The 14,356-nt window shown below is 53.8% G+C and overlaps 1 protein-coding gene and 1 long non-coding RNA gene across 2 annotated transcripts; one reads left to right on the forward strand and one right to left on the reverse strand.

Moving 5' to 3' along the window:
• Positions 1 to 4,458: 4,458 nt before the first annotated feature.
• On the reverse strand, positions 4,459 to 7,041 carry LOC148182805 (uncharacterized). Its single transcript, XR_015774154.1, has 3 exons — positions 6,557 to 7,041; positions 4,863 to 5,018; positions 4,459 to 4,753 (listed from the first exon to the last, which is right to left on the reverse strand). It is a non-coding gene; the product is annotated as an uncharacterized LOC148182805 (long non-coding RNA).
• On the forward strand, positions 4,821 to 5,604 carry LOC106628272 (waprin-Enh1-like). Its single transcript, XM_014254119.2, has 3 exons — positions 4,821 to 4,954; positions 5,119 to 5,274; positions 5,436 to 5,604. The coding sequence occupies exons 1-3, from the start codon at positions 4,846 to 4,848 to the stop codon at positions 5,438 to 5,440; spliced, it is 270 nt and encodes an 89-aa protein (XP_014109594.2). The 5' UTR covers positions 4,821 to 4,845; the 3' UTR covers positions 5,441 to 5,604.
• Positions 7,042 to 14,356: the final 7,315 nt, after the last annotated feature.

Consider the following 14,356-nt stretch of genomic DNA (forward strand, 5'->3'; position numbering starts at 1 on the left):
TCAGCTGGAGGTGTGGCACGGACACGGTGTCCCCATGGGCAGGATTTGCTTTGGAGCCTCTGCTTGGAGCTGAGCTGGGCACAGGGCCACAGCCTGGGCAAGGTGCCCACTGCAGCTGCTCTGGGGTGGGTGCTGAGGCAAAGGGACACCTGAGATCTGATCCTGAGGGATCCCTGCAGGCTTCACAAAGAACCACTGCTGACAGCAGGACTCTGCCCAGGGCAGTCTCCAGTCTCTTGATTTTTATCTCGCAGCACAAGAGTGCATTTGGTTCCTTTCAGGGGGTAACACAAAATTCCCCTCTGCTCCCCATGAAGCTGCAGCCCCACCCAGGACCCAGCCCTGCCTCCAGCTCTGGGGTCCTGAGCACAGGAAGGACCTGGAGCTGTTGGAGAGAGTGCAGAAGAGGCCATGGGGGTGCAGCAAGGGCTGGAGCCCCTCTGCTCTGGGGAAAGGCTGAAGGAGTTGGGGATGCTCAGCCTGGAGAAGAGAGGGCCATGGGGAGGCCTCACTGCAGCCATGCAGGACTTGAAGGGTCCCATAGGAAAGATGGGGACAGAGTGTTCAACAGGGTCTGTGGTGGGAGGAGAAGGGGAGATGGCTTTTAAATGCAGGAGGCCAATTTGGGTTAAAAGGAGGCTGTTTTTTTATATTGAGGATGGTGAGGCACAAGCCCAGGCTGTACACAGAAGCTGTGGATGCTCCATCCCTGAGAACAGGGCAGACAGGACTCTGAGTAACCTGGTCTGAGGGGAGGTAGCTCAGGTTTGAATAAGATGATCTTCAGGGTCCATTCCAAGGCAAACCATTCAGGATGGTCCCCATGGCACACAGCTGAGCGGGTTTGTCCCTGAATTCCTGTGTGTTATCACTGCACACAAAGTGCTCCAGCTGAAACTTTGTTCTCCCTTTGAGCAAAGAGCACAAAATAACCATTGACCCTTGTGTCACCCCACCCTGCACCCTGCTCCGAGAGCATCTCTGTCACCCTCCTTGTCACCAGGTCCCTGACACTGTTGTCAGTCCCGCCTTCTCCCTGTGGCCTGGACCTTGCCATCCACCCCCTGCAGCGTGCTCACTTCTGTCCCAGTGAAGGTACAGTGCCATTCCATGGAGGTGGAGACCCCTGGGCTTCCTGGGTGGGCTGGAGCTCTGTGGGGATGTGTGGGACAGGGCCCCAGCTCCGAGGCTTTGCTCCCGACGCAGGCTGTCCCAGACAGAGCGGAGGAGATGGAAATCGATGTGAAGATTGATAGAGAAGAGAGTATGGCTATAGATGGAGAGGAGAATGGAGAGGAAGAGATGGAGGTGGCTGTGGAGGAGACAGAGGAAGAGATGGAGAAGGAAATGGAAGATGATGTTGAAGACATGGAAGTGGATGAGAAAGGTGAGGAGGAGGAGATGTTCTTGGGACGAAGATGGACCCCAGCAGCAGGACAGGCAGAGTGGGTCCCCTGCTGCCAGGCTGGGGCTGGGCTGGGTGGCTCTGCTCAGGGACACGGTGCAGGGGGGGCCTGGCAGCACAAGCACCACCCCCAGCCTGCCCTGTGCTTGCTTTGGGTCACGCTTTGGGTGCCACTGCCTGGGGCTCAGCCCTCAGCCCCAGCCAGGCTCAGTGCTGGCAGCAGAATCACGCTCTGCCAGTGTGTCCCAGCCTGGGGGCACAGGGAACAGCCCTCTGTGCCTGACTGGAGTGACCGTGTCACTTGCTTCCAGCACTGGCAGAGATGCCAGGCAGGGATGCCACCCTTCTGGATATATGCAGAGTGTTCTTCAGTAGTCTTCTGTATATACATTTTGGAGTGTTGTTGTCTTTTGTAAATATGTTTCATGCATGGTTGTTATATAGGTTCTTATGTAAATACATTTTATAGTTGCTGTTATAGGGATTCTTACAATTTAAATAGGGGATGTAGTTCACTGTTGTTTCTGCTGTTCCGTAAATAAACAGTCTTTATTTTTCACACCCCAGCTCTCTCTCCATTTGCTTTGGGCACAGGCAGCATGTGCAGAGTTGTGGTTTCCTCTTGCTCTGAGCTCCCCGGGCTGGAGATGTCTGGGAGTGCCGGGTTGGGGGTACCTGTGCACAGAGCAGGTCCCACTTAGAGGTCTGTACACACTTCGGATCTGTAGAGGCAGATCCTACAGGACCCTTTCCATGGGATTACATTGGAGCAGGGCCCAGCCTGAGGTCCTGCAGGGCCTCATCAGTGACACTTCACTAGGTGGCACCAGACACCAGTGCTAGGAGGCTGGGCTGGGCTGCGGGCACCCTCCTCTCTTCTCCTGGGCACCCCGAGCCGGCCTGGAGCTGAGGGGAACCAGGGAGGGAGGCAGGGATGGATGGATGGATGGATGATGGATGGATGGATGATGGATGGATGGATGGATGGATGATGGATGGATGGATGGATGGATGGATGGATGATGGATGGATGGATGGATGGATGATGGATGGATGGATGGATGATGGATGGATGGATGATGGATGGATGGATGGATGGATGATGGATGGATGGATGATGGATGGATGGATGGATGGATGGATGGATGGATGGATGGATGGATGGATGGATGATGGATGGATGGATGGATGGATGGATGATGGATGGATGGATGGATGGATGATAGATGGATGGATGGATGATGGATGGATGGATGATGGATGGATGGATGGATGGATGATGGATGGATGGATGGATGATGGATGGATGGATCTCATCATCAGGCTGAAAGCTTTGCATCACCTGGTGGGGGACTGGGGCTGCTTTGCAGGGCACAAGCTGTTCATGGGGTGCTTTGTGTACCTGGGTGAGGCTGGGGGATCAGGGGTGCTGGTGTCCCTCCTTTCCCCTCCTGGGGAATACAAACTGCAGAGCCTCGCTCTGGCTGGGAAATGCAGCATCAGCCACAATACCCTCAAGCATCGCACAACTGGGGCCTTGCAACTTTGGAAGGAGGGACACAAAGTGGTTTTCATGGAGAAGAGCATGAGCCATGTAGGATGGGGACTGCTCTGAGGGGTGCTGGGGCAACAGGTGCTGCACAGGTAGTAGAATGCAACATGAGGACTGCAGGCAATCCTGTGCCCAGAAATGCTGGGTCCTGCTTATTCTATGGGAGTTGCAACAAAAAGAGTTCACACTTTCCTCCCTGCTGTGAATAAAGCTCTATAGAATGTTCTTCAGGTGGATTTCTTTCCCCCACCCCCATCTTCTCTTCAGCTTAATCCAAGCCTTGGTCCTTGATCTTTTCTCCTCCCTTGGAGACATAGGTCCAAGCACTACCTCAGCCAGATTCTGGCACCAGCTGGGAGCACAGCATTGTCCTCTTCAGCCCCAGCAGCAGCTGAATGGCAATGGATTGCTTAAAAATTAATCCAGCGCTTGTATTTCTCATTCAACGTGCTACATTGTTGGTGCACAGCCCAGAAAATCTTTTTGGGTTGGCTATATTTTCTGCACGTTATTTAATAAATGACTTCACAAAGAGCTAAATGCAGCCACAGAGTCAACAGGGAAATTGGGCAATGATTAACAGACACCGGGTTAGTTGAGGTTAGTTGAGTTAATGGGGCCCGTTGCAACTTGAGAATGGAAGTCTGAACAGGAAAGTGTACAGTGAGACACCCACCAAGCCCTGGATGGAAAGTGGCAGCTCCAGGGGCTGGGTCACTCCAGTTCTGGGGGGCTCAGGAGGTGCACAGAGCATGTAGAGGTGATACTGGGCTTTTGCTGCTCTTTGTCACTGCCTGGTTGCGAGATCAGGGGCTGCTCTCTGCAGGACTGGGGGAAGTTGGCTGTGGGAGCCTTGACCTCCCCAGGCATTCCCAGAGCCTGTTTCCAGGACAGCTTGGGTTTCTGCCAGCCCCAGAAGTCCTACAGAAATGTTTCAGGAACCCCTTACACAAGCTGAGGGGAACATTGACTAATTGGTGGGAAATGGAGTAACTTCCCAATTGCCCAAGGGTACCTAAAGAAAACAGATTTGCCTGGAGGCCAGGGCAGGGTTACAACTTCCTTGGGAGGGAGAAACGGGTGGTGGGACCTTTGCCATCCAAACAAGGAATACAGTCCCTAATCCCTACAGCCATCAAGAGTTAGGGCTCAATCAAGTTGTCCTTGTGCTACACCATGGCTGATGGCAGGTCTGTAAGGAGTGGATTATCCTACCCCAGAGAGGTCAGCCACTTTCTGCCAGCACCAACCTGCTTCCTATATGACAGAAGCCACCCAGAGAAGATACTGGGGGTCAGGTGACCCCCCACCAGAGCTTGAGGAAGACTCACCTTTGGCTAAGCCAAAGCTGCTTTCCCTACACCGACTTATACTCCCATGGGGCAGGAGTAAGGAGGATTTGGGGCTGGGGCAAGTTACCTCTGGGAAAAAGAAATTGAAGGATCATCCCTGGGAAGGCACAGGCAGCCTCCTGCTGATTTGGATCATGCTGTAAGGTTTGGTTTGCAGGACCATATGCAAGCAAAGCACAAAGGGAAACCCATTTAACAGACCCTCAGAAAGGAACATGGTCCCCACAAGGGTTTCTCCTGAAAAAGGGTATGTGGAGAAGATACCTGCCCAGGAGAAAGGAGCTCCACTGCCTCCAGCCTTTCAGGGTGGACAAAGCCCTGGCTCATCTCCTCTTGGCTTGTCCCTCAGCCCCAGGTGTGGCTGCAGGGGTCAGTTGTGCAATGGAACAGCTGCTTTTTTGAGCAATCGAACAATCACATTTGAATCTTGCGCAAAAGGCTCTTCTGGAAAACACAATGCAACAGGCAGAGGAAAGTGGTACAAACATTGGCAGGTGCCAGCCCTGTTCCCCACCCCCTTCCTCCCCAAGGTTTAAATGTTGGTGTGCCCCACCTCTCACAGCTCTCAGGGACACGGCAGGATGAAGACAGTGGCCGCCCTCCTCCTGGTGGGGATGCTCATCCTCTGGGCAGAGCTGCCAACAGGTAGGAGATAAGGTACGGGCAGGAAAAGCTCAGGGGCTGGGAAGGAGCCACGTTTACATGGATCCTGTGGGAGGGGAGGGGAGAGGAGAGGGGTGAGCTTGCTGGGCAGCATCTCCCCAGTGTCCCTCAGCTGCCCTGGAGCAAACCAGTCCCTCCTCTTGCAGGCAGTGCCTGGTCCTGTCCCCCCGTCCGCTTCACCTGCGCCCTGCACAACCCGCGGAACCAGTGCCTCTTGGACCGGCACTGCCCCCGCGGCAAGAAGTGCTGCCGCTCCTTCTGTGGGAAGAAGTGCTTCTCCAGACCATCTTCTGTCTCCTATGGTAGGAGCTCAGGAACATCCCGGGAGCTGATGAGGTGGCTGTGGGCAGGAGCCATGTCCAGCTGCCAGAGCCCCCGTCAGGCTGGTGGGGTGGCTGGTGGACAGACATGTGGGCTGGGGACAACACCAGACACAACCTCTTTCTTTCTCTCCCTTTCCCAGTGTGAGCTCCAGCTTCCAGGATAGACTGAGGGTCATCTCAGCATTCCCATCCCACCTCAGCTCCAGGATCCCTCTGTGACAGCTGCTGCACAGCGCTCTGTGCCACCTCCTTCCCTCTCCCTCTGTTCCCCCACTGCTCTTCTAACAAATAAAAGAGGCTTTTCCCAGGGGTGCTTGTGATGTGTGACTCCTTTCCCCATGTCCTCCCTCCTCTCTTCATCCTGGCACACAGTCCCACTGCTGCTTTCACCCCAGAATTTCTGCCAGGGGAAGAGGATGAGAACGGTCTGGCTACACACCTGCAGCATGGTTAGGGGCTGGCTTGGGGGAGAAAATCCATCCAGAGGCACACAACCTCCAGGAGAAGAGAGCAATGGGAAAGGACTGGAACAAAACATGACAGGTTGCTTTAGGAAGGCTGGAAGGCTGCAAGGGGCCCTGGAGCCTCCAGGCCCCTCCCAGCTGGACAGGGCTCTGGAAGGGAACAGACCCTGCCTGCCCAGGGGGATACAGAAGGCAGTTTCCCCATGAATACCTTACTTGGGGCACATCTGGAGAGCAGAGGAGGGGGTTACACAGACCCAAACCCCACATGGTGCTGAACCCCTCACTGAACCTGAGCTGGTGGGGAAAATTCAGCTGAAGAATATTGCCTGGGAAAGCCTCAAGCCAGGGCAATAAAATCATAGCTCCAAGTGGTTCTTGTAATTTTTGTACAGCTGAGTGCTGGGGACAAAAATTCAGGAAATGCCAAGAGACATCAGCAGAAGAGAGAGTTTGCAGCCCGAGGGACCTGCTGGCCTCTGTGTAGGGGCAGAACCAGGCAGTGCCACCACCCCCTGCAGGGACAGAGCATCACCCAGCCTAATGCCCCCAGCCCATTGCTGATGCCAGGCTCGCTGAGAAGGTCCTATTCTCAACAACCAGTCCCAGCCCAGACTGAGGGAAGAGCTTGGTCTGTCTGCACACACTGAGGGGAGCAGAGAGGAGCTGCTGCTGTGTAAGAGCTGATCCCCACGGCCAGGCACCAGCACAGCAATATGGAGAGCAGCACCAGCCAGCCAGGTTTTAAATGGCCTGCAAACACAGCGGGATGAAGACTCTGTCTGTGGGATTGACACCTTGCATGGTCCATGGGAGATGCTGGAAGCTTCCCGGCCGAGACTGGGGAGAGCATCTGCTGGAGTGAGTCCTTCTGGTTCACATCTGCGTAGGTGACCTCTTCTCTTGGGAGGAACTAGAAGGAGGCAAAGACTCAGAAATTACTCTGACTGAGAAGGAGGAAGTTCTATGGTGAAAAATCCCAACTCTTTGCTTAGCCTGGCCACGGGAGGGCAGAGAGAACAGGAGAGTTTATGCAGAGCTGGGGAGGCTGAAAACGCCAGGTGATCCAGCAGGGACAGGCAAAACAAGAACTGAGAGCTCATCAGCCAAACTCAGTGTAAAATCAGACATTGCTTCTCGCCAGTGTAGTGTCCTTGCAGGGGAAAACTCTCCCTGACAGCAGCCCAGCCCTGGTGAGCTGTGCCACACAAGCCGTGGGGCTGAGGAGGCTGAGCCCCAGCCATCCCCACATCCCGGCACGGGGCAGAGCAGCTGGATTACACCTCCCACAGATCACAGCCCTCCTTCTCCATCAGCACCAGCTATTATCAGCTGCTATTAAGCAGGCATTTCCATACAGCTGGCTAATTTGATAATGCTGCAATTATCTTGGTTTGTTAACAAGATTAAATTGCTAATTGGTCTGATTAAGCACAGAGCTCCAGGCATGGGGTGCCTCTCAGCTGGCCCTGCATAACCCGATGGATGCCGTGCCCAGGGCAGCAGCTCCTCTGCAGAGACAAGGAAATGGTAGGAAGGGTTCATCCTCCCAAAACCTGCTGCCTGAGGCCTCCAGATCTCCCCGTGAGAGGTCCCCCTTCCTGCTCTGAGACAGCTTTGTTCATGTCACCACTGTCACCCAGCTGCTGGCCCAGGAAGGCAGCAGGAGGTGGCTTTGAGCCAGAGGGTGCTCTGGGGACATCCAGTCTGTCTCTGTCCTGCTGCTTTCTGTTTTGGAGCCCTGTGAATCAGAAATCCCTGAAGTAACTGTGCCTCCACCTGCAGCTGTGTCAACAAATCCTCTCCCAGGCACAGGTCCCTGCCTCCTGTGCACAGCATTTCCAGCTATCACTGCCTGTGCTGGGGAGCTCCCAGCACTGGATTAGACCCATCTCTACCCCTTCTGAAGTAGCACCCACTGGGAGGAGCACCAAAACACACAGGTCAGGATCACTGATTGTGGTCAGCTCCTGGCAGCGTGCATTGGCTGAAATCCTTTGATTCATGTTTCTGGAGAGGAAAAGACAGTGGGAAAAGCAGTGAGTGCTGTGTCAGAGGAATTCTTCCCACATCACCTGTTTCCCCAAGGCCAGAGCAGTCTGGAGATGAAGGTGTTCATTTCCTCTGCCTGGGTGCTCAGGACTCACTACTTCTCCTGGGACAGGTCTGGTGCTGGGAAAGTGGGAAAAGGCTGCAGTCAAGGGCCCAGCTTTGAGTTAGAAACATCCATCATGGCATGTCACAGCAGCAGCACCACTGCAGAGCAGGCCAGGGGTCTGACTTACTCCATCTTCCCTCAAAGCAAAGGTTTTCAGGCCAGTCACTTTTGGAAAATTCCCAAAGGAAACATCCAACACTCCCCAGCATCCCAGGGGATGGAATCCAGAGTGTGTCCCCGAGGATCCTGCAGCACCACAGAGCATCCTTGCTCCACGCAATGTCCTTTGTTCCACTCTGAAATGTGCACAGGACAGAGGATGGAGAAGTCAGGTCTCACCCACAGCACTGCAGAACATCTTTAATATTTTCCTGGAGCCTCCCTCTGCATATGTTATGGTCTGGCTCGGAAGACTGGGTGGTTGGGGTCTGAATACAGAACAGTTTGGTGCTCAATGGTGATGTAAGACCTTTTCAAGAGATGATTCAAACCAGCCTAATAAGAATTACTACAGCTTTGACAGCCTTTGAAAGGGGAGGGTTATTTAGCTAGTCTGGGCTAGGAGTGGGAATCTGTAGTCCCAGCAGGATCTCAGCAATCACATCAGTTCCAGAGGAGAAAATACCCTGGGCAGAGCAGATCCACTCAGCAGCAGCTCTGCCCGTGGTCAGGAGCTAGGCACAGCCCTCATCATTCCTGCTGAGGAGCAGCAATATTCCAGGAGGGAAAAGGAGTCAATAGCATTCTGCTCCCCACCATAAAAGAAATAGATACACACCTCTGCAGGAAAACAAACCATCCTCACATTTAAAGGTCAACAAATGTATGAATTCACTCTGTGCTTTCTTCTGTGGGATGGTTTATACAAACTCAGCCCCTCACCTGGACCTAGAGCCTCTCCAGGGGCAGGGAGAGAGTGATCTGGGCCAGAGCTGTCTCACACCAGCTGATGCCCTCCAGCATTCTCTTTCTGAAGACACAGGGGTGCTTTGTCTCACACTGCCGGGATACACCAGAAACCTTTCCCAGTGCCCTCCCACCCTTGCCAGTGAGCAGGACACCAGTTCCCACCGTGCTGGGAGGGCAGGGGGGAATCCTGGAATTACATAGTGGAGGGAGGCAGTGTCTGCCACCAGGGCACGTTTGAGAGCAGGGATGGAAGCTGTCCCTTCTGCCTGGCTCTGGCACATCACCCCGGCTGTGCACTGCCCCCAGCCCCCTGCATGGTGGGGAGCCCCAGGGCGGTGGGGGCTGCCAGGGGATGGAACCACAGCTGAGGGATGCCAGAGCAGCCCGTTGTCATTTCTCTCCTGCCTAAAGAGCTGCCAAAGCTCACAAGCTGCTTGTGACAAAGGCCTTCAGTCTGGCAGGGAACAGCTCTGCCTGCCCCAGCCAAGAGGCAGCAGAGCTGTGCTGAGCTGCTTGGCTCCATCCCCCCTCCATCCCACCAGGAATCCTCAGCAGGCTGCTCTTTGCTGCAGCTGCACAAGGTTGTGCACACCCAGGAAGCCTTTCAAATGCTGCCAGGACTTCCCTGAGCCAGGGAGCCAAAAGGAAGGCAAAAAAGATGAGGCACTGACAGCATCCTGTAGCTGAGGGAGATCCCTACATGCCAGCAATCCTTTTCCCCATGCAGAAAGAGAGGAAAGGAGACATCTCTGTCCTCTGCAGTAGGAAATGTGGCCATGCCACACTGCATGAAGACACATGGGGGCTCAGCAGGAGGCTGGCAGGGCGGCTGGGCCTCCTTGTGTCCCACGGCAGGCAGGGCAGCTGGGCTCCATCATCCCTGCCCTCGCAGCAGCCCCATCTCTCAGCTGGGCACTCACCCCACAGTCCCTCACAGAGGCTGGTGTCTGTGTTCAGCCAAGCAGCTGGGATGTTCCACAAATAACAGCTCTGGCAAAGGCTGGTGGAACACTCAGAGACTCACATGAAGCAGTTTGCAGGGAGGAAAGCAGCTCCCATGGATGCCAGCCCTGCACCAGCCCCTGCTCACACATCCAGTTGCAGCACAGATCCCACCTTGTGGCCCACACACGGTGGTAAACTCACCATCACTCCCAAATCCACCAGCACAGGAACAAAGGTACCTGCACACCCCTCCCAAATGGGGCTGCTCACCTGCAGAGAGCCCCTCCCAGCTGAAACCAGTGCTTCCCTACAGCTAAGTGTTCTGGAAGAGGAGGGAGTGCTATCTATGCTCTAGGGCTGCCCAATGAGCTTCTCTCTCCCCCAGCTCCGGCCGTGGAGGGGAAACCATTTCCCAGCTCCTTCAGGTCCCACCAGCAGCGTTGGGGGAATTCCTGTCTCTTCAGCCCTGCCTGTGCCAAGGCACACACAGATGCTCCTTTCCCTGACATTATGTAGGTTAATAACATGCAATGTGATGGCAAGACACAGGGAACCGCAACGCAATGTCAATATTTAGCTTTTACACATTTGGCTAATTAGGAAGCAACCTGTGATTCCCTGAGAAGGAGGCAGGGCTGCCTCGCCCCTCTCCCTCCCCTCCTGTATGTTCCCCGTTCAGATGGGATAAACGTCAGCTCCCTATTTCTGGAGTTCGCTGGTCGCAAACGGTCTGTCCCAAAATGCTATTCCCAGGCAGTGGATGTCAGAAATCATTATACTAAATAAAGCTTCATGAATGATTCATGAGGCTGGATTTCACATTAATCAGGGAGAGATGGGCAAAAGCAGCAGAGCATCGCAGACTGCCCTGTCGTGTTCCTGCACAGCCAGGCAAACGGGAAGCTTTGGACCTTCAAGGCGCAGATCAGAGACATGGTGGCAATCAGAGGAGCAACCTGGTCCCAGCAGGATTGGAGCCTGACCCAGCAGAGACTGAAAGAGGCAGCTGACTGTTGCCCAAATACCTTTCTGCTTCAGGAACTCCTGTGACTCGATCGTGTTAATGACCCCAGGGCTGCTGCTCCGAGCATCCCGAGATGCACGACTGCTTTCTGCAAGAGCTTGGGAATCCTGTACTGACTCCCTGGCTCTGTGCATGATGGTCTCTAAAAATAGAAAAGTGCTTTCCTGAAATGTCATCAGGAGGCTCTTTCCAGGGCTCAGGGAAACGGGGTTTCTGCCTGGATGCCAAGCTGCATCCCAGCAAACCACCGGGCATCTTCTTGGGACACAAATGCTACTTCCACTGCTCCAAGAGTTTGGAAAGAAGTGCTCTCTCTTCAGGTACCTGAATCTGCCTAAAAAACAAGCCCTGAACTCTGTCACAATCAATGAAAAAATGAGGGGTATCCTCAACATTGCAGCTGGTGGAAGGAGGTAATGAAACCTGGGATCCTGTGTGCATATTGCAAGGGCAAGTGCTTGCATCTCCCCCAGCCATCCAGACTCAGCCAGCAAGCTCTCATCCACCTGCATCCTGCATCCTTGGCTTCTCCTCTGCTGGTTGCACAAAGATTCCTGGTAAAAAACCCTCAAAACCACAAAAATGTAGTGACAAGCATCCAGGATGGCTGTACAGCAGGGAAAAATCCATAGCCAGCGTAGCAAACCTGGGCTCTGACATGGAGACAGCAGTGATTCTCCATGCAGCAGCAGAGGAATATCTATCAGGAGACTCAGGAGCTGTCAGACACCCCTGCTCCCCCCTGCTGTGTCTCTGCAGCCTTCCCAGGGCTGGCAGTGAGTCACCAGCCCTGAACCACTGAACCACAGCACGGCAGATCCGCTGCCCAGGGCACCTGGGGGGCTCGGGGGGGTCCCATGCCAGTCTGGCCCCCCAGAGCCACCCTGCAGCCCTGGGTGTTGTGTCACCCCACACCCAGTGCTCCAGCATCTCCAGCCCCACATCCTCCTCCATGGACTGAGGTGTCCTGCCCATGCTGGACATGCTGGGATGATGTCTAAAGGAGGGAGAGGCAGAGATGGGATGGAGGAACTCAGCAAGTCCCTGGCACCCTTCAGAACCTTAAGACCTGAAGACACTTTGGCAGCAGAGCTCTCTCACCACCCCCAGCACTCCTGAACCTTCTGCAGAGAGCCCAAAAGACAGCATCCTTGCAAAGACAGGAGCAGACCCTTCCCTGCACCCAAGCATCTCCAGCTGTAGTTGTTCCTGCTTGTTCATCCCCGCTAGCACAGAGGCAGCTGGAGGCAGAGCTGGAATGGGAGCAGGGCGCTCATCCAGAGCCTCAAACCTCCAGGGCACTTCCACCTACAAAACTACCAGAGTGATAATTCACCAGCAATTTATAGTTTTGAAATTCTCAGCTGTGTCATCACAGCTAGGCAGAGAGTGAAGAGCCCCAAGCCCAGTGGCCACTCTCTGTCTCCAGCTCTGGTGGGGAGACAGAGCCTCAGGGCAGGTTTGCTGCCCCTGCTTCCACCAGTGCCAGGCCCTCACCTGGGTTTGCTGTGGGATGAAATTATCCACAGGATCAGATAAATCTCAGGGAAATCACCCTTTAACTTGACCCCCTTATTGCACAAAAAGACTGATTTCCAATTTGCCTCATTATATGATTTCTAAATACTAATTTATAAGGCATTTCAGTGCAGTGCAGCACAGGGGCAGGTGATGGACCTCCCTGCTCCACCCAGCCTGGCCTTGCTGTCAGGAATCAGAGGCCACCTCTGGCTCCCTCCATGGCCATGGCCTTGGCTGTGCACAGCTATCAAAAGCAAAATGCAGGGCAAGTGTCCTCACTGCACGAGCCTGCCGAGAGTCAAAGCTCGGCTGCACTCTTGGATACTTGCATCATTTGGCCTGCAGTATTGTAAGATTTAATTACAGTTAAAGTTGTGCTTCCATCTTCACCTGTCTCTCTCCTGGCAGAGAATCCAAGGAGTGAGTCCATGCTGCCTGTGCAAGAATGGGTAGGATGACTGGGTTTTGTGGCTTTCTCTGTACTGGTAAATGAAGTGTGACTGGACTGAGCCTGACACCAAAAATGGGTGTCAGGGAACAGAGCAAGTCCTGCCATTAACCTCTGACACCATGCTGCCCTTCCACCTGCATCCCTACCTGTGGCAGCTCCTAGCTCTGCTGGGAATGGTCTGGAGAGGGCTTGGCCCTCGGGAAGGAAGCCCTGGCCTGAGATGCTCCAACAGGTTAATGATGAGCCCGGGAATAGCCTTTGTTTTTCATGAATTCAATTTTGGTAATGTGTCCTGGGTGTTGGAGGATGGTGAGACAACCTGGAGCAGAGACAGAGCAGAGGGAGGGGATGCAGCACGTGGGGATTGCAGGTTGCTGTAAGATGGAGGCAATCCAAATGCTCAAGGCATGTGGGAACTCGCCAGTAAATCAGTGCTCTGAAATGCCTGACCTTACACTGCAGCATCTCCCTGCTCCCTTGCCAGAGGCTCTCCATCTATATAAAAAATAGCCACTGCTTTGGTACAACGCTCCAGATTTTCTCATGTTTCCTGTTAGAATTTCAGAGCCTAAATGCAAGTCAAGGTCTCCAGCAAGTTCAGTGAATGGTCATCAGTCTTTCCTGGCTCAGGCACCCAGTGAGCTCAGTAAAACTCAAGTCCAGAAGAGTTCCAGGCTGTCAGAAGGATGGGCTGTTGCAGGCCATACTGAGAGCCTGTCCCAGGCCTGCTGCAGATGGATTCCAAGGAATCACCTTTCTGCAGGGGTATATATATATATATATATATATATGTATGTATATATATTGGATATACAGGTGTATCCAAGGGCTCCAGAGACTGAATGAAGCTGATTAATTAATTTTCAGCATGGAGTGGGCTGATATCCCCCTGTCAGCAGCATCTACACACACCCTGTGGCTCTGGGAGGAAAATGGGGGTTGTAGGGATGGAATCCTGTGGAGTTGGTGTCCCTACTTTTCTCCTCCTGCTCAGAGGATGCTGCTAGCACAGCTCATTTTCTCTCCTGCAACCCCATGAACTGGCTCCAGGGCGAGGCATGGAAACTGGGACAGTTGATGGCACAAGAATGGGAACAGCCAATGGCATGGGAAGGAAAAGCCCAAGCCCCTCCAGCTGGAGCAACCCCCTCCCATAGCCTGGGGAAAAAACACACCAGCGAGCACAGAAACCACCAGGAAATAACAGTATTAAGGAAAGCCCATGCATTTAGCATTAAGTCTTTGCCACTGAGAAACACAAGCCCAGGCTTTTGCATCTGCCCTAATTTAGCTCTTTCCCTCTGGAAAAGACTATTTGTGAAGTGCTTTGTGCTCATGTCCCTGGCATTAATCAGCCCATCAGCCGCCAGCTCCGTGGATCCCCCTGCGCTCGCAGGTGCGCTGCTCTATCCCACCCTCCCACGTGGCAGGCGCCCAGCGGCTCCGGCCTTTCACAACAGATATCCAAGGGGCTCAAAAGTGCTTGAAGAATTTTCTTTTAATTAGAGGAGCTCTGGAGACATGCTATATTCATATGTATTTCCTGCTATTTTTTTAATTTATTGCTACGACAGCTATTAAAAAAAAAA

The sequence above is a fragment of the Pseudopodoces humilis genome, chromosome 19, assembly GCF_049639895.1.
Source record: "Pseudopodoces humilis isolate 2021_Gansu_Grassland_sample_001 chromosome 19, ASM4963989v1, whole genome shotgun sequence".
Classification (NCBI taxonomy): Eukaryota; Metazoa; Chordata; class Aves; order Passeriformes; family Paridae; genus Pseudopodoces; species Pseudopodoces humilis.

Excerpts from the sequence above, each read along its gene's own strand:
- LOC106628272 (XM_014254119.2), top strand. The coding sequence starts at position 4,846 with ATGTTGGTGTGCCCCACCTCTCACAGCTCTCAGGGACACGGCAGGATG. Across the intron at positions 4,955-5,118 it reads CTGGGCAGAGCTGCCAACAG|GCAGTGCCTGGTCCTGTCCC; the intron begins GTAGGAGATAAG and ends CTCCTCTTGCAG.